The sequence below is a fragment of the Talpa europaea genome (assembly GCF_964194135.1).
Source record: "Talpa europaea genome assembly, chromosome: 7".
Classification (NCBI taxonomy): Eukaryota; Metazoa; Chordata; class Mammalia; order Eulipotyphla; family Talpidae; genus Talpa; species Talpa europaea.
In genome coordinates this window covers 84,969,833-84,994,363 of record NC_140074.1, presented here as the reverse complement: position 1 = coordinate 84,994,363, position 24,531 = coordinate 84,969,833, and the positions used below count along the sequence as shown (strand labels likewise).

Sequence of the window (24,531 nt, the reverse complement as noted above, 5' to 3'; positions counted from 1 at the left end):
TGACTTAGAAATCTCTAGCCTGGGCCTCCCCGGTTGCGCAGCGCTCGCTGGGTTGAGAAGCTGCCCGCAGCCTCTGCAGCGCCGGTTCGATCCCCGGCTGCTCCCCGGCCACTGGAGAAGGGTCCCGCATGGCATGCAGAACTCTCCTGCCGCCCACTGCTCCCCTCAGCAGTGTACTTCGGTCCTTCTGCCTGCTCTGCTCCCCGCTCTGGCTCCGGTGAATTCTCTCACCCTTCCATGCTTCTAACTGTACACAGTGTATGTATGTATGTATAAATAAATCTTTAAAAAAAAACCTCTAACCTTGGTTTTGATCATATATTAAACTTCATAATATTTTTTGTAATCTGACTTACCAAACAAAATGTCAGTTTCTAAATGGTAGGAAACTTTTTAAAAATTGAAAAATGAAGACACTTTGTAATTAATATTTTCACAATTTTAGTTATAAAAAGTCTTCAGCCGGGCCTCCTCCGGTGGCACAGCAGTTGAGCGCTGGGCTGCGAAGCTGCGCGCAGCCTCCGCCGCGCCGGTTCGATCCCTAGCCTCCGCCGCGCCGGTTCGATCCCTAGCCACCACGAAGGCCCCACAGGGCGTGCTGACCTCTCCTGCAGTGCCTGCTGCTCCCCTCAGCAGGAGGGGAGCTGTTCTGGTCTACCTGTTCTGTTCCCCGCTCTGGTGAATTCTCTCACCCTCCCGCACTTCTGACTGTACCCAGTGCTTGTACAAGTAAATAAATAAATCTTTAAAAAAAAAATCTTCAGCCTTTGTCATTGAAATGTTCTTCCTCCTACCTCAGCTCATCAAATTCCTATTTAGAGCTTCAGGACAAGTTCACCTCCCACCTTTTAAATGAAGTCATTTCTAAGGCCTTTAAATCTTATAGTATAGTCTATATTGAAATATTTATTGAACAATATGCCTAATGTTATTGCTTTCTAATTTTTTCACAAATCTTAGCATCTTGCCCCACCCTATGAGTTCCTGAGGTACAGTGTACTTCACATTTTAACTTCTGTTTGTTATCATACTGTCTAATGCAATGTGGGACACAGAGGGATACTTTTTAAGTGATACTGTGATATCATTAATTATCAAAAGAATCCATCTGATATTCTCAGGTTTTCACGTATGACTAGATTCTGAACTTAAAACATTTCTCTCTGGTGCCTCCCCAGGCAGCACAGCAGTTGAGCACTGGGCTGCGAAGCTGCCCGCAGCCTCTGCAGTGCCAGTTCGATCCCGGCTGCCGGCTAGGGTCCCACATGGCGCGTAGACCTCTCCTGCCGCGCCCACTGTTCCCCTCAGCAGTGTATTTCGTCAGTCTGCCTGTTCTGTTCCCGCTCTGGCTCTGGTGAATTCTCTCACCCTTCTGCGCTTCTGACTGTATCCAGTGCTTGTATAAATAAAATAAATATTAAAAAAAAAATTTTCTTTCTGGAATATGGTCTAAAATATTTAAAAATTTCTCACTCTTCAACATTTACATTATTTAATTTCTGAAAAACAATGATTCCCCTGACTACGTGGTTAATTAGCACTGCTGCTCCCTCCCCCCAAACAATCTGCAGCCCAAAGAGGATAACACAGAATTGAAGATATGATCACAACAAGAAGAAGAAAAGAATAGAAAACTAAGGCTGCTTCAAATTGATAACATGCCTTTGTATATGTTAGGAGACTGGCATTAGAGCACTTGTGTAGAGAAGTTATTAACTAAATCATAAAACATATAAAAGTGAAAACTGAACAGAAATCTAAGGGTAGAGATTTTAACATGTCTTTTTGCAATTAATAGAACAGATGAAAAAACAGTATTTAATTTAAATGAACTAACACAACTGACCCAATGGGGACACACAGAACATTTTAAGCATAGAGAGGGAATATTTATTTACAAAAACTTACTATACAGTGGTCCAAAAGCTAATCTAAACACATATTAAATACATGAACCAATGGGAGGTGCATTATCTTGGAACACAAAGAAATCACGGTAGAAATCACTAACAAAGGGCCTCCCCAGTGGCTCAGCGGTTGAGCACTGGGTTGCAAGGCTGCCCGCAGGCTCAGCAGCGCTGGTTGGATCCCCAGCTGCTTCCCGGCCACCAGAGGAGGGTCCCACAAGGCGCGCAGACCTCTCCTGCTGCCCGCTGCTCCCCTCAGCAGTGTACTTCGGTCCTTCTGCCTGCTCTGCTTCCCGCTCTGGCTCTGGTGAATTCTCTCACCCTCCTGCGCTTCTGACTGTACCCAGTGCTTGTATAAATAAATTAAAAAATAATAAATCTTAAAAAAAAAAAAAAAAAGAAATCACTAACAAAAAAGGTAACCAAAACCCTTATATGTTTAGAAATTAAGTTCCAAATAAGCTATGGGTCAAAGAAATCATAATGGAAATTAGAAAATATTTTGAACTATATAGTAAAAATACTATTTATCAAAATTTGTGGGATGCAGTTCGAGTAGTTTAGAAGAAAATGTATAGCTTTAAATACATACATGAGAAAACAAAGAGATGAAAGAGTTATAAACTCATCTCAAAAAGTTAGGAACAGGGCCTCCCCAGTGGCGCAGTGGGTTGAGCGCAACGCTGTGAAGCTGTCTGCAGCCTCTACAGCGCTGGTTAGATTCCCGGCCGGCCAGGGAGATTCCCACATGGTGCTGCAGAGCTCTCCTGTCTCGCCCACTGCTACCCTCAGCAGTGCTTTCGGTCATTCTGCCTGTTCTGCTCCCCACTCTGTCTCTGGTGAATTCTCTCACCCTCCCGCGCCTCTGGCTTGTACCCCAGTGCTTGTATAAATAAATAAATAAATCTTAAAAAAAAAAAAGTTAGGAACATAACAAAATAAAGCCAAAGAAAGCAAAATGAAAGAAATATTTAGAGTGCATAAATAAGTGCATACAGATATGGTCAATTAATTTACCACAAAGGAACCAAGAACATACAATACCCAATAGGGAAACAACAATTCTATTCAATAAATGAGTATATAATTGAGTATATAACAAACAAGTACATAATTGGCCTGTAAACCAGAGAACCACATGCAAAAGAATGAATCTGGACCACTAACTTATACCACACACAGAAATTAAGTCAAAATGATTAAGACCAAAACCATAAAACTCCTAAAAGAAAATGGGCAGTTACAAATCTAGATATTAGTTTAGCAATACTTTTTTCTTGACACAAAAGCAAAAATAAACACATGTAATCATGTCAAACTAAAAATCCATTGCAAAGCAAAGGAAATCAACAAAATGAAAAGGCAACCTACAAAATGAGAGGAAATATTTTAAATCTTGTATCTGATAAAGGGCTGACATCCAAAATATATAAAGAACTCATACAACGCAATAGCAAACAAAACACCAAACAACTGGATTTAAAAATGGGCAGAGGATCTCAATAGAGATTTTCCCAAAGACAGAGGGTCAACAGGTACATGAAAAGGTGCTCAACATCACTCATCACAGAACTGCTAATCAAAACCACAATGAGATACCTCACATCTGTTAGAATGGCTAATCATTAAAAAGACAAGAAATAGCAAGTATTGGTGATAATATGGAGAAAAGGTAGTGAGAATGTATAGCTTTAAAAACATAGTCACTATAGAAAACAGTATGGTGATGCCGCAAAAAATAGAACTCTTGACATGATCCAGAAATTCCACTTTTATTTATTTGAAGGATATAAAAATAGAACCAGAAATTCTATTTCTATATATAAATGTGTACATACACATTTATATCTACTAGAGCATTATTTTCATAACTAAGACATGGAAACAACCTAAGTGTGCATCAATGGATGAATGAATAAAGGTGTGATATGTGTGCATGCATACATGCACTAAGGGCATTAAAGTTAGAGAAAGACAAAGACTGTATAGTATCACTTATGTGTAGACTCTTAAAATCAACAAACTTCCAGTTACAAAATAAGTCACAGAGATGTAATGCTTAGTTGACTAATAATACTATATTGCATACTTGGAAGTTGCTAAGAGAATAAATCTTAAAAGTTCTTATCACAAAAAAAAAAAAAAAACCCACCTTTTGTTTAGGATGAAACATGTTAACTAGTCTTATTATGGTGATCATTTTGCAATATAAACAAATACTGAATAAGTAGCACACATGAAATGGTGTCAATTATACCTCAATAAATAGTTGCTAGATGAAAAATAATTTGTCGGGAGAAATATTAATGAAGCAGAAACAAAGTCATAAAATAAATAGATCAGTAGCTCATTTTATAAGACCCACCAAACCTTAGTATTTCAGACTTTTATATTTTTTTCAATCTAATTGTAGTGAAAGAAAATAAAAGATGACAAGCCAATCTCACTCCCAATGCAAAAAATCCTCAAAACTTACACAAAAAAATCCTTAATGAAATTTTAGTAAACCAAATGCAGTGGTGTATAAAAGGATAATATCTTATGCTTGCATTGCATTTACAATGACTGACATCCTAAAGTTAAACTGACCTTACTTTGTTGGTAAGAAACGAACATGGTCACAAAATAGTATCTTTGTTCATGTAGCTCCTCTATTCACAGTTTTAAAAAATGAAAGAACAACCAAGAACAGTAAAGAACTTCCTTGGTTTGAGAACAGGTATTTTCCAAAAATCCATCACAAATGTTATATTTAATGATGACATATTAAAAAGATTTTCCAATAAAACAGGACATAAGATAATAATGTCATCATCCTTTCTATACACTTGTGATCCATATAAGTAAGAAAAAAATGTGGTCTAATTATTAAAGTATCCCATTTCTACGAGTATCTTATATTTAGTAAATGCAATCAAGCTAGTATTCTTTTTTTTTTAAAAAAAAAAAGATTTATTTATTTATTTTATCCAAGAACCGGGTACAGGCCAGATGCACGGGAGGGTGAGAGAATTCACCAGAGACAGAGTGGGGAACAGAACAGGCAGACTGATGAAATACACTGCTGAGGGGAGCAGCGGGTGCGACAGGAGAGATCTGCCTCGCCATGTGGGACCCTCGCCGGCCGGCGGGGATCGAACCAGCGCTGCAGATTGAACCAGCGCTGCAGCGCAGCACTCAACCGCCTGCATCACCAGGGAAGGCCCACAAGTTGTATTCTTAATGATAAAAGTTAGTTTGGGATCAAAACAGAAGAGTTGAGGGGTGAAAGCAGATAATATAGGTGGGAGATCAATGCAACACCAGGCAGGTGAGAAGTAGTCTTGGCTATAGCAAAATCTAAGCAGCAAAATCTAAGATATGGTAGATAAGCAGGAAAAAAATTCCCAATTTTCAAGCAAACTATGAAAAAGTTATGCTAACAGAAAAAGTACATTTGAATAAGCCAGAGTTAGAAATAAAACGAATTTGGGATTTATGCCTTAATAGGAAAAAGCCCACAATGTCAGAAGAACCCTAGAATACAGAACAGCTAGTTGATCTTAAGAGAATTCACCAGACTCTCTGGAAAAAATTCTCCTATGAATATAGTGAAGAAGTTAAACTTGATGGTTTCTCTAAAATTTTACTGATTTCTAAATCTGACTGAAAACACTCAGCATTTATGTCAAAGAAGGATAGTTTTTATGAGTAATTAATCACTTCAAGGCTGCTAAGTTTCACATTGTATTTCATAATGAAATAATAATATCTTATAATAATATTATTGTAAAGTAAATAAATAATTCAATGCTCAGTTCCCAAAGAGGGAATAAAACACAATGATTAAAAAGCTTGGGTTTTACAATTTCTCTGTCTGGGTTTGAACACAATTTCACCATTTATTAATTATGTGATTTCTTGGAAGTCATGTAAATCCTTTTTGCCTTCATTTCCTAACTATGAAATGGAGACTGTAAGACTATCTCTCTCATAGGCTGGGGCAAAAATTAAAGATAATTCTTAGAAAGTAGTAGAAATAGGGCCTCCCCGGTGGCGCAGCGGTTGAGCGCTGGGTTGCGAGGCTGCCTGCGGCCTCTGCGGCGCCGGTTCGATCCCCGGCTGCTCCCCGGCCACCGGAGGAGGATCCCACATGGTGCGCAGACCTCTCCTGCCACCCGCTGCTCCCCTCAGCAGTGTACTTCAGTCCCTCTGCCTGCTCTGCTCCCCACTCTGGCTCTGGTGAATTCTCTCACCCTCCCGCGCTTCTGACTGTACCCAGCGCATGTATAAACAAAACAAACAAACAAATATAATAAATAAATAAAAAAAAAAAAATATGCCTCTAAAAAAAAAAAAAAAAAAAAAAAAAAAAAAAGAAAGTAGTAGAAATAGGTACCAAATTATAAGGAAAATGCAGAGGGGGAAGAATTAAAAAGAAAAGTATCCTTCTATTGTTTAATTTTTATTAGCAGCAGCAAAATCTAAGATACGGTGGTGTAGAAAAATTAGTAAACCTCAGATCTAGCTGTATAATTAGCTGTTCGATCATGAGGGGTAAGGGGTAATATATCTCTTCTAAGTTTTGTACTTCTTAATCAGCACTATAGGCGGGGGTATAAGAATTTACAAAGATAACGTATGTATGTAAAAAATTCTGAGAGATACTATCCAGTAACATATAAATAAATTATGCTAAAAAGTTTACTGAAAATTACCCTATCTTGAGAGATGATTTTCACATAATTATAAAACTTATGAAATCACTCCATATGGCTTTTTTTAAGCAAGCTCACTAGCAGGAATTGTTAAATAATCCATTGTTAGAGTACTTACTGAGTTATCTAAAAATAGACATGAGTTTAATCTACAGCACAGCAAAAAACAATTCACTGAGTTTTTTGTTTTAAATTTATTCAAGACTTGAAAATATATAAATCAAGACATTTTAGACCACAAGGGTTAAAATAAAATTTATTTAAACATACCTATATATCAAAACTGACACTTAAAGATGTGAGCTGAAATACTCCACCAAATGTATTTAACTCACTCTTCAACCTTACCTGCTTCATTGCTTGCTTCTTAGCAGCTTCCCTCTGAAGGCTTTCACTCACAGAGGTCTGTAAAAGAGAAAAAGATTATCATTGTTTAAACCAACTAAAAATTTCTTGTCCAGAATATGGCTAGCAATTGATTCCTTATAATTACATATAGAAAGCTAGCACTATGAATTAACATTTTCAAGATCTTTCCCCTAAACTTTAAGAAACAAATGAATTTTCTATGTAAATAATGAGTAGGCTGTAAGGTGTGAGAAAAGAGAATGGCTTTGAAAAAAATTAGGTAAAGTGGGTTTTTAGCCCCCAACTTCATTATTCAATCTCTATGGATTCAACCTTTGTTGTGTGCACATGTGCACATGAGTGTGTGAGTATGCAGGTGCTGGGTAGGCAAGGACTGCACTGTATTTCAGGTCCTACTGAAATCTTTCTGTATTTCAAGTCGCTTGCAAAACTAAAATGGTATGCTTCCTAGCACCAAAAAGCATATTATTTTTTCAATTTTATGTATTTTTTACATCACTTTTCATTTTTTACAATGTATGCATTTTCATCTTAGTTATAGTCCCCATACAATTCCCACCCCTCTTTGTTTTGATTCTACTCTCACCGGCCCCCTCTGCCCCCCATGTCTCTGGATTATAGCTGCTTGTTGATTTTGATTTTTACTTTATTATAATTAGCCTTTTTCTTGGTCCCTTATTTAGGTTTTCTAAATTCCTGCTATGAGTGAGACCATCCGGTATTTTTCTTTTTCTTTCTGGCTTATTTTGCCGATCATGATCCCTTCCAGCTGCAAATTGCATGAGTTTATCTTTTTTGATTGCTGAGTAATATTCCATTGTACACACACACACACACACACACACACACATACATACACACACACACCCCCCACATCTTCTTGATCCAGTCACCTGTTTTGGGGCATTTGGGTTGTTTCCATAGCTTAGCTATTGTACATAGTGCTGCTATAAACACAGGGGTGCAGGTGCCCTTTTGAATTAATGTTTCTGTGTCCTTGGGTAAATATCCAGGAGTGGAATTGCTGGATCACATAAAAGCTCCATCTTCAGCAGGTTGAGGAATCTCCACACAGCTCTCCACAGTGGTAGGACCATTTTGCACTCCCACCAGTAGTGCAAGAGAGTTCTGTTTGTCCACATCCTTGCCAACATTTGTTGTTGCTAGTTTTTTTAATATGTGCCATTCTCACTGGTATAAGATGGTATCTCATTGTAGTTTTTATTTGCATTTCCCTGAGTACAAGTGATGTAGAATATTTTTTCATATGCCTGTTGGTTATTTGCATTTCCTCTTTGGAGAAGTTTCTTTTTAGCTCTTCTGCCCATTTTTTGACTGGATTATTTACTATGTTTTTGTTGAGACTTCAGCTCTTTGTAGATTTTTATGATCAGTCCTTTGTCATTAGTGTTGTGTGCAAAAATTTTCTCCCAATCCATAGGGTGACTCTTTGTTTTGGTTACTATCTCTTTTGCTGTACAGAAGCTCTTTAATTTGATACAGTCTCAGCTGTTTATCTTTGCATTCGCTATCACTGCTTTGGGTGAAGCGTCTTTATAAAGATGTTACCGTGGGCCTCCCCTGGTGGCGCACAGTTGAGCGCTGGGTTGTGAAGCTGTCTGCAACTTCTGCAGCACCTGTTAGATCCCTGGCCACCCGCGAGGGTCCCACATGGCGCGCAGACCTCTCCTGCTGCGCCCTCTGCTCCCCTCAGCAGTGTATTTCATCAGTCTGCCTGTTCTGTTCCCTGCTCTGGCTCTGGTGAATTCTCTCACCCTCCCATGCTTCTACTGCACCCAGTGCTTGTATAAATAAATAAATAAATCTTAAAAAAAAATGTTACTGAGGTGTATACCATGCAGTGTTTGGCCTATATTTCCTTCTATATATTTTGGTTTCAGGTCTTATGTCTACTTCTTTAATCCATTGTGAGTTGGTTTTTGTGCATGGTATGAGGTAGTAGTCAAGCTTCATTCTTTTGCATGTAGCGACCCAGTTTTCCCAGCACCATTTACTGAACAAACTTTCTTTGCTCCATTGCATATTCTGTGCACCTTTGTCAAAGATTAGTTGACTGTAAATCTGTGGGTTTATTTCTGGATTTTCTATTTGGTTCCATTGCTCCGTGTGTCTGTTCTTGTTCCAATACCATGCAGTTTTGTTTATTATGGCTTTGTAGTATAGTTTGAAGTCTGGGAGTGTGATACCTCCATTCCCTTTTTTTTTTTTTTTTTCAGAAGAGATTTGGCTATTTGGGGTTTCTGGTGGCTCCATATGAATTTCATCAATATAGGTTGTATTTCTTTGAAGAATGTCATTGAAATTTTTATTGTAATAGCATTGAATCTGTAAATTGCTTTTGGTAGGATGGCCATTTTGATAATGTTAATTCTTTCAATGCATGAACAGGGGATGTCTTCTATTTCTTTTAACAGTGTTTTTTTTTTTAAAAAAGATTTATTTATTTATACAAGAACCGGGGTACAGGCCAGATGCGCAGGAGTGAGAGGATTCACCAGAGACAAAGCAGATGGAACAGAAACAGAACAGGCAGATGGACAAAATACACTGCTGAGGGGAGCAGCAGGCGAGACAGGCGAGGACTGCTGCACCACGTGGGCCCCTCACTGGCCGGCATCGTTCCGGCGCTGCAGAGGCTGCGGACAGCTTCACAGCACTGCGCTCAACCACCTGTGCCACCAGGGGAGGCCCTAACACTGCTTATAGTTTTCTTTGTTAGGTCCTTTACCTCTTTTGTTAGGTTTATTCCCAAGTATTTGATTTTTTTGTTTCAATAATAAAAGGGATGGTTTTCTTGATTTCTTCTTCAGATTGACTGTTTGCGTATAGGAAGGCTACTGATTTTTGTGTGTTGATTTTGTATCCTGCTACTTTACTAAACTGATTGAGTAGTTTGATTAGTTTTTCTGTGGCGTTTTTGGGGTTCTCTATGTATATTATCATGTCATCTGCGAATAGTGATAGTTTGACTTCTTCCTTCCCTATTTGGATTCCTTGTATGTCTTTCTCTTGTCTTATTGCTCTGGCTAGGACTTCCAGTATCATACTGCAAAGCAGTGGTGAGAGTGGACATCCTTGTCTTGTTCCAGATCTTAATGGAAATGCTTTCAACTTTTCACCATTGAGAATGATATTGTCTATGGGGTTGTCATATATGGTCTTTATGATGTTGAGGTATGTTCCTTGTATCCCGAGAATTTCAAGGGCCTTTATCATAAATGGGTGTTGTAATTTGTTGAAAGCTTTCTCAGCATCTATTGATGTTATATGGTTTTTACATTTCTTTTTGTTGATGTGTTGGGTACACTGATTTTATCTAGTTTAGGTGATTGTAAAATTGTCGGAATTTGTCCATCTCTTCTAGATTGTTGAACTTGTTTGCATATAACTGTTCACAGTAGTTTCTGATTATTCTTTTGATTTCTGCTGTGTCTGTTGTGATTTCTCCTTTCATTTGTGATCCCATTTATTTGTGCTTTCTCCGATTTTTCCTTTTGTGAACCTTGCTAAGGGTTCGTCTATTTTATTTATTTTCAAAAAGCATATTTTTTTAATACCACTGAATTTAGTGCATCAAGCTCTTTATATATGCTTAAGGCTTAGGTGAGGCAAGAAATATCTGTGGTTATAACTATTCAATAAGTATGTACTGAAAAGCCTACAATATCAGGCATTTTTCTAGCTCCTGCAGATGGAGGAAAGGTAAGAGCTGTCTCTCACCTAAAGAACTAAACTGCCAGGGCCTCCCTGGTGGCACAGGCGGTTGAGCGCAGTGCTGTGAAGCTGTCCACAGCCTCTGCAGTGCTGGTTTGATCCCCGCCGGTCATGGAGATACCCACATAGCGGGTAGACCTCTACTGTCTCGCCCGCTGCTCCTCTCAGCAGTGTATTTCAGTCAGTCTGCCTGTTCAGTTCCCTGCTCTGTCTCTGGTGAATCCTCTCACCCTCCCGCACATCTGGCCTGTTCCCAGGTTCTTGTATAAAAATGAGTATATCTTTAAAAAAAAAAAAACAAAACCAAAAAACTAAACTGTCAAAAGGGATGACAACTAAACAGATAATTACAGTATAATTGTGGCAAGCAAATATGGATTTTAAAAAGGATATGGGAACACAGCATAGAAGAAAACTAAATGCATGAGGAATCAAGAAAGCGTCCCAAGATATGGCAAAAAATATTTAAAATACTTAAGAATAAATACTGTAAGTATAAAGCTTGAATAAAAATACAAAATATGTAAAAAAAAGAATAAAAATAAAAATACATAAGTATAAGGCTTTGTAAATATACTAATCAACACTGAAAAGTATACCTCAAAAGGGTAAAATTTATGGTATGTGAATTATATCTTTAAAACTAAGAATAGTGATGCATTTATTTTTAATTAAAATATAATCCTGGGCCTCCCTGGTGGTGCAAGGGGTTAAGCACAGCACTATGAAGCTATCCACAGCCTCTGCAGCATGAGTTCAATCCCCAACTGGCCTGGGAGCTACCCACATAGTGCAGCAGACCTCTCCTGCCTCACCTGCTGCTCCCCTCAGCAGTATATTTCAGTCAGTCTGCCTGTTCTGTTCTGTTTCCCACTCTGTCTCTGGCAAATCCTCTCACCCGCCATATCTCTGGCCTGTACCCCAGCTCTTGTATTTATAAATAAATAAATCTTTAAAAATATACTTATATCTACTGAATGGGAGGAAATATTTGTACACCATACATATAACAAAGAACTGATATTAAAGATTGATAAAGAGCTCATACAACTCAACAAATATAAATAACCCAATTAAAAAAATGGGCAGAAGAGCTAAACGGCACATTTTTCAAAGAAGACATACAGTTGGCCAATAGGGACTTGAAAAAATGTTCATCATCACTTATCATGAGGGAAATCCAAAGCAAAACCACAATGAGACACCACCTCACACGACGAGGATGGACCAGAAACAAGTGCTGGTGAGGATGTTGCGAGAAAGCAATCTTCTTATACTGCTGGTGGGAATGTAGATTGGTCTAGCCCTTATGGAAAGCAGTATGGAGGTTTTTTAAAAGAATGGATATATATTCTACAGCATGTGTTTGAGCATGCTTAATGAAATTATGGTTGGTATTTATTTGAAGTTGTACAGTATGATTCAAGGAAAAATCTATTCAGGAAAATGAATGATGCAAACATCTGAATTCTTCACTAGCCATGGGAGCTATGGCATAGCCAGAAATGAGTTTTCTAGAAATAACGAAATAAATGAAAATACACTGTCCCCAAATATGAATAAATTAGAAAGAACTCTTTTTTGAGGGAATCCTCTGCTGTGCTGCTAAAATAATAAGTGGAAGTGGGACCTGATAACAAGGAAAGGCCAAGTAAATGGATATCTGCCTTTAATAATTAGCCATACTGGGGTGGGAATTCTTGTTAAAGTGCAATTTTTAAACTTTATTTTGAAATAACTATAAATTCATATGAAGTTGTTAAGAAATGTACAGTGAGATCCAGCCTTCCCCAATGCTAACATTTTATACAACTGGAGTAATAATATCAACATCAGGAAATCAACACTGGTACAAACACCAAAGAGCTTATTCAGATTTTACCAGTCATACATGTATACACTTACATGTGTATGTGTATGGCTATGCTATTTTGTGACATTATAGCTTCATTTAACTACCACCATAATCAAGATACTTAACTGTGCCATCACAATCACACTCCTTTATGCGACCCCTTTACAGTCATCCCTTCCTCTCCGCCCTCGTCCCTAACCTCTGGCAACCATTAATCTGTTCTCTATTTCTGTAATTATGTTACTTCACAAATGTTTAATAAATGGAATTATAGTATATAACATTTTAGGATTGGCTTTTCCCCACTCAACATAATTTTGAAGGAATTTTGATTAGCATAGATATCGCAAAATGTTTCATTTCAGTCTGTCACAAAATATTTTAGTCCACTAGGGACTTAAGGAAAATAGCTGTTAAAAAAAAATGACTAATGCTGAATGTGACCAAACCACATAGTATAGTCATTAATTGACTGCCTTCAAAATTAGCAGACAGGCAAATTATCCTAATTCTATGTCCGAAGATGAGTTCACAGTATATATGAAAGTGCTCATTAATGGTATCTTCTAAAAAAACCACAAATTATCATTAGTTTTAAATTTAGGAAGATAAAAATAACTCCCCCTTTGAGGGGCTTTATTTCAAAGAAAAATTAATTCAATTTACAAATCAACCCAAATGTAGATATTCTGATGATCCTGAAAGTGCAAAAAATGTTACTGATCTTTCAATCTTAGGGAAAAAATCTTTTAAAAATCTGTAATAGCAGTGTGTTGAAATTTCTCAATTTCACTCAGCAAACATGCTCTGAGAGTCTACTATGTGAATTGCACTAAGAATGGTGGAAGAGCTGTATTTGGTCATGTAAATTTTTTGTCTAAATTTAGAGTTTGTAAGCTCCAAATAATAAATGACTATGAAGATAAGGAAGAACATAAAATGCCTGGTCCATTTTATAAATAATAATCACATGTAACAATTCGGTCTCTGTATACATATGCACAGGAATGAATATGCAATTAGCAAATACAGGCAACATAAACTGCAGAATTAAGAAAAATAGTAACTTGACATTTTTAATCTTTACTACCTGCATTGTTCAAACCATATGTAGAGAATAAAATTTATTCAAGTTAGTGTTTGTTCCACTCAAGTGCAGTCAGACAGACATGATATGACTAAACCAGAGACTATTTTAGAAAAACTTTCTTTCAGGTAGCTTAGATAAATGGAAGGGAAAGCACATGATTGCGCACCTTTCTTATATCACTATATATGTTTAGATCGGTTGCCTCCTGCCAGTGATAACTACCAAAAGAAATAGCTCTTAAACTATTATTAGAACTCTTCAACAATACATAAAATATATTTAAATGACACTGGGAAAGAAGTTATATATATATGTTATTAAGGTACCTTCTTCAGTCATAAATTTTAATAAGAAAGTTAAAAATTCAGGAAAAGTTTAATTTTTCTTCCTTTTTTTTTGAAGAAATTAATCTGTTATTCCAATAACAAAACACAATGGGAAAAAAGAATTTTACATGGACTTCTTAGGAAGTAAGAGATTTATTTATCTATGCACTTAGCCAAATAGCTTTCAGTTAAATAAAACATAGCTGAATAATCAACCTTATGCTACAATTTTCTGTTGTGCTCTGAGAAGTTAGAAATGAAAACTTCTGCTCTTTATTAACTTAGCAACATAATTTATTAAAGATCTTATAACTCAGCAATCTCCATTAGATCCTTTATTTGTCCACATCCACATGACTCTTTTGTAAGTACAAGATCGTTTTAATAGTTATGGAAAATATATGAAATTTATTACATAAGCTCAGAAAAAATGGATGTGACTATTAACAGCAAACTTAGAAAACAGAAAATGCTCACTACTGTGTGAAAAAATGCTCAATTTTGCCAATACTAAAGAGAGATAAAAAATGAAAATATTTTTACATTATCAATTAGTAAATTATATAACCCAATGTTGGCAATGAGCAAAGATAAAACTACTATACTGTGAAAATGTGAAATGGCCTCAATTTGGCAAAATGCATTGAGAGCCTATAAAATATCCATTTCTTTTGATCCAATAATCCTACTTTCATGAGTTTACCAAGGATATAAACAAAGACGTACTAGAAGATTTAGGTATCGGGATGGTCACCATTATGTATCGGGATATATATTCACATTAGTTAGCAACCTAACTTTCAAAATCAGAGTATTAATTAAACAAACAACTAAAATTCTGTTTCAACAACATTTAATGGTATGCAGAAACTTTAAAGTTTTATTCACATTTGATCTTGCTCACTACTCAAGAAGTAAGCCCCACCTAGTGAGGCTCACTTAGGTGAGATTATACAATGACCACTGATACTTGTGTCTGTTACATTGATCAAACTTTCCCTCTGAGCCCTCTAGAATCCTCACATCATCTATGATGGTCCCTTTTACTTCCTTGACCATAATATTTTCATAAATAAGAGAGGAAACTGGTAACATGAAACAGAAATAAGCAGTTCTTAAAAGAAACAATTGAAATAATGTGTATGGAAAACAAAAAATTAAGAGATTGGTGAATGAATTAACAGATGCTGAAAATATTTTAGTGAGCTGGAATATTATACTTAGAAACTCTTGGAGCATATGAGAAAGGGATGAAAACAAAACAATACAGGATATGGTAGAGAGCAATATTAACATTTATAAAAACAAGATCCAGAAGACATAAACTGAACAGATTCAAAGAAATATCTGAATAACACCATTTTCTAGAACTAAAGGAAAAAAAGCCAACAGACTGGGCATGTTGAAGGAGAGGAAAAATAAAACACCTACACATACATACACCTCAATACATTATAAGCTTTTACTAAAGAAAAGCAGGTCACTTACAAAGGAGTAAGATTGGAATAACAACTGACATCTTATCATCAACACAAGATTTAAGAATAAGTAATTCTTAAAATTTCTGGGTGGGGTAATTTTAAAGTACAGAAAATAAGAACTGTTAGTCAAAAGTTTATATAAACTATCATCAAAAGTAAAAATAGCTTGAACACACAATCTCAGATCTGTCACATAATGGCTCTCTTTAAACGATTCCCAACAAGAATGATCTTATGAGCTACATAAAAAAATGAACATATCATTCAGCAAAATTTATTATCTTAAAAAAGGAAAAAGACATCACCATAACAACCCAAAACCAAAAATTTAGAGTTCTGAAATAACTAAAATGTTCTATATCTGTGTTACTGAGCAAGTATGTGGCTACTGAGTGTGTGAAACAGGCCACTGTGACTGAGCAATTATTTAATTTTATTTGTTAAATTTAATTGTCTCTATTGAGTAGTGGCTACCATTTCAGACAGCAACAGACCTAGTATAGGGGTCAGGGTGAGCAAATTTTCTCTGTAAGGGCCAGATGGAGAGTATTTTAGGCTTGCAGTCATCCAAACAACTGTCATAGTTTTACAAAGACAGTTACAAAACAGCAAATAAATGGATGGGAAGGCTGTGTTCCAATAAAACTGATTAAATATGGTATGCTGGCACATAAGCCACAGTTGGCAATACATCATCTAGATGATATAAACATAGTGATATGGTGGTAGTGGTGATAGGGGCACTAAAAATGAGAAGAAAAATAAGGTGGAGGACTGAGTATGCCATGGCACTTATATTTAAGGGCAGGGATGATAATGATAAAGATACCACAACAACAAAAGAAAACAAATGTGTAAGTTTGAACCTATCTGAGCTAAAGATCCAAAATTTAACTATAACAGAATGAAATGTGCAACTTTCAAACTATGAAAAGAAAATTCAGTCTATTCAACAGAATGAAAATAAGTATGGTAAACAGGAAATAATAGGGCAACAGAAGTACTAATACAACAATAATTACAATACATATAAATGGGTTAAAGTTACTGATATGAAGACAGAAATGGGGTCATAAGGAACAGACTAATAAAAAGGGGTGGCAAAAAAATATGAATACAAATGTAATTAAAAGCCTGGCAGTAATTAGAAAAGCAGGAAAAAAAAAAAGAACTGAAAGCAAAAACAAATATAAAGAACAGTATTAGATGCTACACACTGAAGGAAGAATAGATCAAGAAGATATAACCAACATGTGTTTCTCACAAGATAGCTTTCAAATAAATACAGCAACACCAATCCATTTCAATAGAGGAAAAATAAGTCTTTTCAACAAATGGTGCTAGAGTCAACCAGACATCCAAATACAAAAGAATGCAGACCTTTACCTAATACCATAAAGGGGGGGGGGAACCCACTCAAAATAAATCATAACCTAAATGTAAGAGCTAAAACTATAATATTTATATAAGAAAACCTAAGAATAATTCTTTGTGACTATGGACTAGACGCCACACAAGCAAAAAAAAAAAAAAAGATAAATTAGATTTCATCAATATTAAAAATAAGACCTCCCCAATGGCGTAAGAGGTTAGTCTCAGCACTCTGAACTTACCGGCAGTCACTGCAGTACAAGTTTGATCCCTGGCCAGGAAGCTGACCCATATAGCGCAGTAGACCTCTCCTGTCTTGCCCGCTGCTCCCTCAGCAGTGTATTTCAGTAAACCCACCTATTCTGCTCCTCACTCTGTCTCTGGTGAATCCTCTCACCCCCCTCACCTTTGGCCTACACCCCAGCTCTTGTATGCATAAATAATTTTTTTTTTAAAAAAGTTGTGTTTCAAAGACTATCATCAAGAAAGTGAAAGAACAATCTAAAGGATAGGAGAAAATATTTGCAAATTGGAAACTGGTTTGTATACAAAATACAGAATTCTTACAAACCAGTAATAAAAACACAAATAAGTCAATTTATAAATGGACAAAGGATTTAAATAGACATTTCTCCAAAGAAGATATACAAATAGCCAAAAAGAACAAGAAAAGGTACTCAGCATCATCAGGAATGCAAATATAAACCACAATCAGATACTAGTTCACACATACCAGAAAGTCTAAAATAAAAAAGGGTAAGAAGTGCTGATGACAATGTGAAGAAACTGAAATCCTTACACACTGCACATGGACTTATGAAATGGTGCAGCCACTTTGGAAAAGGTTAAAGCAAGAGCAGTTCCTTAAAAGGTTACAGCTAGAGCTACCATATGATCCAGCAGTTCTAGGAACATATTCAAAAGAACTGAAGAATTGAAAAGATGTCTACATAAAAACCTGTACACAAGTATTCATAGCAGCATTATTCTTATTAGTCCAAAAGTGTTCCAAAGTAGAAATAACACAAATGCGCATAAACTGATGAGTGGATAAACAAAATGTTATGTATATTCATACAAAGAAACATTATTGGTCAAAAGAATGAAGTACTGATAAATGCAACAAGATGGATGAATGCTGAACACATTAGGCTGTGGGAAAGGAAGCCATGTTTTGTGGCTACAAAAAGCCACATATTTTATGATTCTATTTATCTGAAATGTTCAGAATAGGCAAATCCACTATGACAGAAAGTCAGTTAGTGGTTGTCAAGAGCTAGGGAAAGGGGAGAATGGAGTGACTGCTAATAGGCACAGATTTTTTTCTGGATGATGAAATTATTCTACAATTAGATAGTAATAGCTGTTGTACAACTCTGCGACTATAGTAAAAACCATTATATTTATATATTCTATATTCAAGATTTTATTTATTTTTGCATTGAACAACTGGGATGTAAGCCAGAGGTGTGGTGGGTGAGAGGATTCAACAGACAGAATGGGAAGCAGAACAGGTGGATCTACTGAAATACACTGCCAGGGGAGCAGTGGGTAAAATAGGAGATGTCTGCTGTGCCATGTGGGTTAGACACCTGGCTGGGGGCTTGAACTCAGGCCAACTCAGGCTACCGTGGTGGGCCACTGTGGTAGCAGTGCTGAGAGTTACCCCTAGGTCAACAGGGAGGCCCACTTAAAATGATTATATTTTATAGTATATTAACTTTTTTTTAAGATTTATTTATTTATGCATACAAGAGCTGGGGTACAGGCCAGAGATGCAGGGGGGTGATAGGATCCACCAGAGACAGAATGGGGAACAGAACAGGCAGACTGACTGAAATACATTGCTGAGGGGAGCAGCGGGCGAGACAGGAGAGGTCTGCTTGCCATGTAGGTGTTTCTCCCTGGCGGACCAGGGATTTAACTTGTGCTGCAAAGGCTGCGGATTGCTTCTAGTGTGGTGGTTAACCCCTTCTGCCACCAGAAACGCCATGGTATATGAATTTTACCTCAATAACACTACTACAAATACACATAAAGCAACAACTTTCAGAAGTATAGGTACAGCAAAAATTTTAAATAACAATTTTAATTTATTCCTCTATGAAACTAACAGATAAAGAAGAAAAAAATCAATTACATAACATATAAGAGTAAGTTCCTTGGCTTTAATAGACATCTATAGAACACTCCACCCAAAAATATTTGAGTACACATTTTTCTCAAGCACACATGGATCATCCTCCAGGATCGATCACATACTGGGACACAAGAAAAACATCAACAGATACACTAAGATTGAAATCATACAGAATGGGACAGACAACCATCGTCTCTGACCATGAAGGCATCAAACTAGAAATAAACCATAAAAAGAAGGCAAGTAACCCTCCTACCTCAAGGAGATTGAAACCCACACTAATGGAAGACCACAGACTAATGAGGAGATCAAAGAAGAAATTTAAAAATACTTTGAGTTGAAAGACAAGGAGGACACCAATTTCCTAAATGTATGGGACACAGCAAAAGCAGTAAAAGAGGAAAATATATAGCAATACAGGCTCACATCAAGAAACAAGAAAGAACTCAAACAACCTAATCTCACATCTCAAAGAACTAGAAAAAGAACAACAAAAAAACCCTAAAACCAGTAGAAGAAAGGAAATAATAAAAATAAAAGCAGAAATAAATAAAAGAAACTAAAAAACAACGCAAAAGAGCAATGAAGCCAAAATCTGGTTCTTCGAAAAAATATAAAGTACACGAACCCCTAGCCAGACTCACAAAGGAAAAACGGGAGAAAGCACAAATAAATAGGATCACAAATGAAAGAAGAGAAATCACAACAGACACAGCAGAAATCAAAAGAAAATCAAACTACTGTAAACAGTTATATGCAAACAAGTTCAACAATCTAGAAGAGATGGACAAATTCCTACAATTTTACAATCACCCAAAGCTAGATAAAGAAGAAATATAGGGCCTCCCCGGTGGTGCACGGTTGAGCGCAGGGTTGCGAAGCTGCCCGCGGTCTCTGAGGCGCCGGTTCGATCCCCGACTGCTCCCTGGCCACCGGGCACGCAGACCTCTCCTGCCGCCCGCTGCTCCCCTCAGCAGTGTACTTCAGTCCTTCTGCCTGCTCTGCTCCCCGCTCTGGCTCTGGTGAATTCTCTCACCCTCCAGCGCTTCTGACTGTACCCAGTGCTTGCATAAATAAATAAATAAATAAATAATCTTTTTTTTTTTTTTAAAAAGAAGAAATAGAACACTTAAACAGACCAATTATAAGCAATGAAATTGAAAGGGTAATCAAAACCCTCCCCAAAAACAAAAGTGCAGGACCAGATGGATTTACAAATGAATTCTACCAAACATTCAGAAACAAATTAGTGCCTATCCTTCACAAGCTCTTTCAAAAAATTGAGAAGGGATAATACCAAATACGTCCTATGAAGCCAACATATCAAAACCAAACAAGGACAACACAAAAAGGAAAACTATAGGCCAATCTTTCTAATGAACACTGACGCAAAAATCCTCAATAAAATTTTAGCTAACAGAATCCAACAATGTTCACCACAACCAAGTAGGATTTATTCCAGGGACACAAGGATGGTTCAACAACCAAAAATCAGTGTATCCAACACATCTACAAAAAGAAATATAAAAACCATATGATAACATCAACAGATGCTAAGAAAGCTTTCAACAAAGTACAACACCCATTTATGATAAAGGCCCTTGAAATTCTCAGGATACAAGGAACATACCTCAACATTACAAAGGCCACATATAACAACCCCATAGACAATATCATTCTCAATGGTGAAAAGTTGAAAGCATTTCCATTAAGATCTGGAACAAGACAAGGATGTCCACTCTCACCACTGTTTTTCAATATTATACTGGAAGTTCTAGCCAGAACAATAAGATAAGAGAAAGACATACAAGGAATCCAAATAGGGAAGGAAGAGGTAAAACTACCACTATTCGCAGATGACATGATAATATACATAGAGAACCCCAAAAACGCCACAGAAAAACTAATCAAACTACTCAATCAGTTTAGTAAAGTAGCAGGATAAAAAATCAACACACAAAAATCAGTAGCTTTCCTATACAAAATCAATCAATCTGAAGAAGAAATTGAGAAAATTATCCCTTATATTATTGAAACAAACAAACAAACAAAAAAATCAAATACTTGGGAATAAACCTAACAAAAGAGGTAAAGGACCTATACAAAGAAACTACAAAACACTGCTAAAAGAAATAGAAAAAGACACAAAGAAATGGAAAGACATCCCCTGCTCGTAGGTTGTAAGAATTAACATTATCAAAATGGCCATCCTACCAAAAGCAATTTACAGATTCAATGCTATTACAATAAAAATTTCAATGACATTCTTCAAAGAAATACAACCAATACTGAAAAAATTCATATGGAGCCACCAAAAACCCTGAATAGTCAAAACTCTCCTGCAAAAAAAAAAAAAAAAAGGGAATGGAGGTATCACACTCCCAGACTTCAAACTATACTACAAAGTCATAATAAACAAAACTGCATGGTATTGGAACAAGAACAGACACACGGAGCAATGGAACCAAATAGAAAATCCAGAAATAAACCCACAGATTTACAGTCAACTAATCTTTGACAAAGGTGCACAGAATATGCAATGGAGCAAAGAAAGTTTGTTCAGTAAATGGTGCTGGGAAAACTGGGTCACTACTTGCAGAAGAATGAAGCTTGCCTACTACCTCATACCATGCACAAAAACCAACTCAAAATGGATTAAAGAACTAGACATAAGACCTGAAACCATAAAATATATAGAAGGAAATATAGGCCAAACACTACATGATATACACCTCAGTAACATCTTTAAAGACACATCTTCCAAAACAGTGATAGTGAAGGCAAAGATAAACAGCTGGGACTACATCAAATTAAAGAGCTTCTGTACAGTGAAAGAGATGTAACCAAAACAAAGAGACACCCTACGGATTGGGAGAAAATTTTGCACACTACACTAATGATAAAGGACTGATCACAAAAATCTACAAAGAGCTGAAGAGTCTCAACAAAAACAAAGTAAACAACCTATCCAAAAAATGGGCACAAGAGCTAAAAAGAAACTTCTTCAAAGAGGAAATGCAAATGACCAACAAGAATATGAAAAAATGTTCAATATAACTTGTACTCAGGGAAATGCAAATCAAAACTATAATGAGATACCATCTTATACCAGTGAGAATGGCACATATTAAAAAAACTAGCAACAACAAATGTTGGCAAGGATTTGGACAAAAGGAACTCTCTTGCACTGCTGGTGGGAGTGCAAACTGGTCCAACCACCATGGAGAGCTGTGTGGAGATTCCTCAATCTGCTAAAGTGGAGCTTCATATGATCTAGCAATTCCACTCCTAGGTATTTACCCAAAGGACACAGAAACATTAATTCAAAAGGGCACCTGCACCCCTGTGTTTATAGCAGTACTATTTACAATAGCTGAGCTATGGAAACAACCCAAATGTCCAAAAATAGATGACTGGATCAAGAAGATGTGGTAAATATACACAATGGTAAATTACTCAGCTATCAAAAAGAGAAACTCATGCAATTTGCAGCAACATGGATGGAGCTAGAAGGGATCATGTTCAGCGAAATAAGCCAGAAAGAAAAAGAAAAATACTGGATGGTCTCACTCATAGCAGGAATTTAGAAAACCTAAATAAGGGACCAGGAAAAAGACTAATTATAATAAAGCAAAAATCAAAATCAATAAGCAACTCTAAACCAGAGACACACTTCAGGCCGGGGACTGGGGGGAGAGAGCAGGATCAAAACAAGTGGGGTGGGAATTGTATGGGGACTATAACCAAGATGAAAATGCATACATTGTGTAAAAATGAAAAATGATGTAAAAAATATATAAAATATTAAAAAAAGATATGAGTAAGTTCAAGCTAAAGTATAGTAAACTTTCCATACCCTAGAAAATACACATGGCTTTTCAAATACACAATCATTCCCATAAACTCTGTGTGCAACATGAAGCCAACAACTTTCCCCTCAAACATCAATCTATATTCTTTGATCACTATATAATAAAACTAGGAATCTCTAAAAACAAAAACAGCAGCAAAATATCTTGAAAAAAACAAAAGCACCCCACCCATCCACCCAAAAAGAAAAGCCATACCTCTAAATCCTGAGATTAAAGGAAAAAAATCACTAAGGTAATTATAAAATATTTAGAAAATGAAAATTCTACATGAAAGAACTTCTAAGACACAAGCACTTCTAAGTACTCAAACAGTACTCGAAAAAGAATGTTTACTGGAAAATACAATCAAAATTATACTACAAAAAAACTGGGGAAAGATCTACAGGATAATCCAAAGAAACAAAGGACATGATAAAGATATGGGCAGAAAATAAAATACAGAATAATAAAAGATAAACAAAATAAATGGCTGGTTCTTAGAAATATTGGTAAGACAGACAAACTTTGGCATGGTTAATCAAACAAGGAAATGAAAATGATAGATCCAAGATTTAAAAAGTAGTATCATGATACTACTACATTTCTGTAAATTTACAAGTACAGACATTCTAAAACACAGTATTTAAAAGTCTGAAAGTCTAAGCACACTGGATACATTTTTTAAAAATTAATTAAAGAACTTGAATAGGTCAACACAAAGCAGACGTCCTTCCAGAGTCCCAAATCTCTATTTTCTACAAGCGGTTACAGGTTATAGAAAACAAAGGGGAAAATGCCTAGGTTGTGTTATGAGGTTAATTATCATTTTGATCTCAAACCTAGACAGGAACAAGGATAACTGTTCTATGTTTTCTTAGATTCTGTATTTGTCTATTTGATATATACCCATGACAGGGCTAGCTATGTTCATTATATTTTATTTTCAGTACTACTCTGATATTTATGGCTTCAATGATTAATGAGAGATTCTCTCTCCCAGGGCTAGCTATTACTTGAGAAATAGCAAAGAGCTACTCCAGAAGTTCTTTCATATATAAACTAACCAATCCAAAGCCCATACTCTGAACTAGTTACCTACCAGGCTCTTCTACTCCAGTAAGCAAAATACTTATGTTGCAATCAGAGTGCCAGTTACCAGCAACTGGAGATCACCCCTATTGTCTACAGCCTATCAACATTATTCAAATTAGCTAATTCTAAACAGTTTTCCATGGACTGGCTTGCATTTCCCCTTGTTCTTGCTTTTGACTCCTGACCAAAACCTAGCACTTTCTTCTATCATGCTGTGTGGCATGGTATGCCGCCTTCTCTGGGAAATTTGTAAGCAATAATAGTCTCACTCAAGTCACCTTCATAAATTAAAATATGCAGGTACATTTTGAGGGAACTGAAATCCATTTCATTTATAAACACAGATGTTTGAAAGCCCTAAAGTATTAGTGAACTTAATCCACTAGTATATTAGTATATAAAAATAAGTCACTATGATTCAGAAAAAGCATTTGATAGTTCTAATGTCTACTTATGCTTTATTAAAAAGTGCCAATAAATTATGAATAGAAGAAAACTTCCTATATTAAAAACCTGTAATAGGGCCTCCCCTGGTGGCACAGTGGTTGAGCACTGGGCTGCGAAGCTGCCCGCAGCCTCTGCAGTGCCGGTTCGATCCCCGGCAAGGGTCCCACATG

The 24,531-nt window shown here is 36.4% G+C and overlaps 1 protein-coding gene across 1 annotated transcript in view; it reads right to left on the bottom strand.

Moving 5' to 3' along the window:
- NSRP1 (nuclear speckle splicing regulatory protein 1) overlaps positions 1 to 24,531 on the bottom strand; it is a gene marked incomplete at its 5' end in the record, with an annotated part of 51,299 nt that overhangs the window by 6,448 nt on the left and 20,320 nt on the right. The window contains one exon of the mRNA XM_084237005.1: positions 6,953 to 7,009. Within this exon, the coding sequence (XP_084093131.1) occupies positions 6,953 to 7,009 (57 nt within the window). The remainder of the gene's footprint in view (positions 1 to 6,952; positions 7,010 to 24,531) is intronic.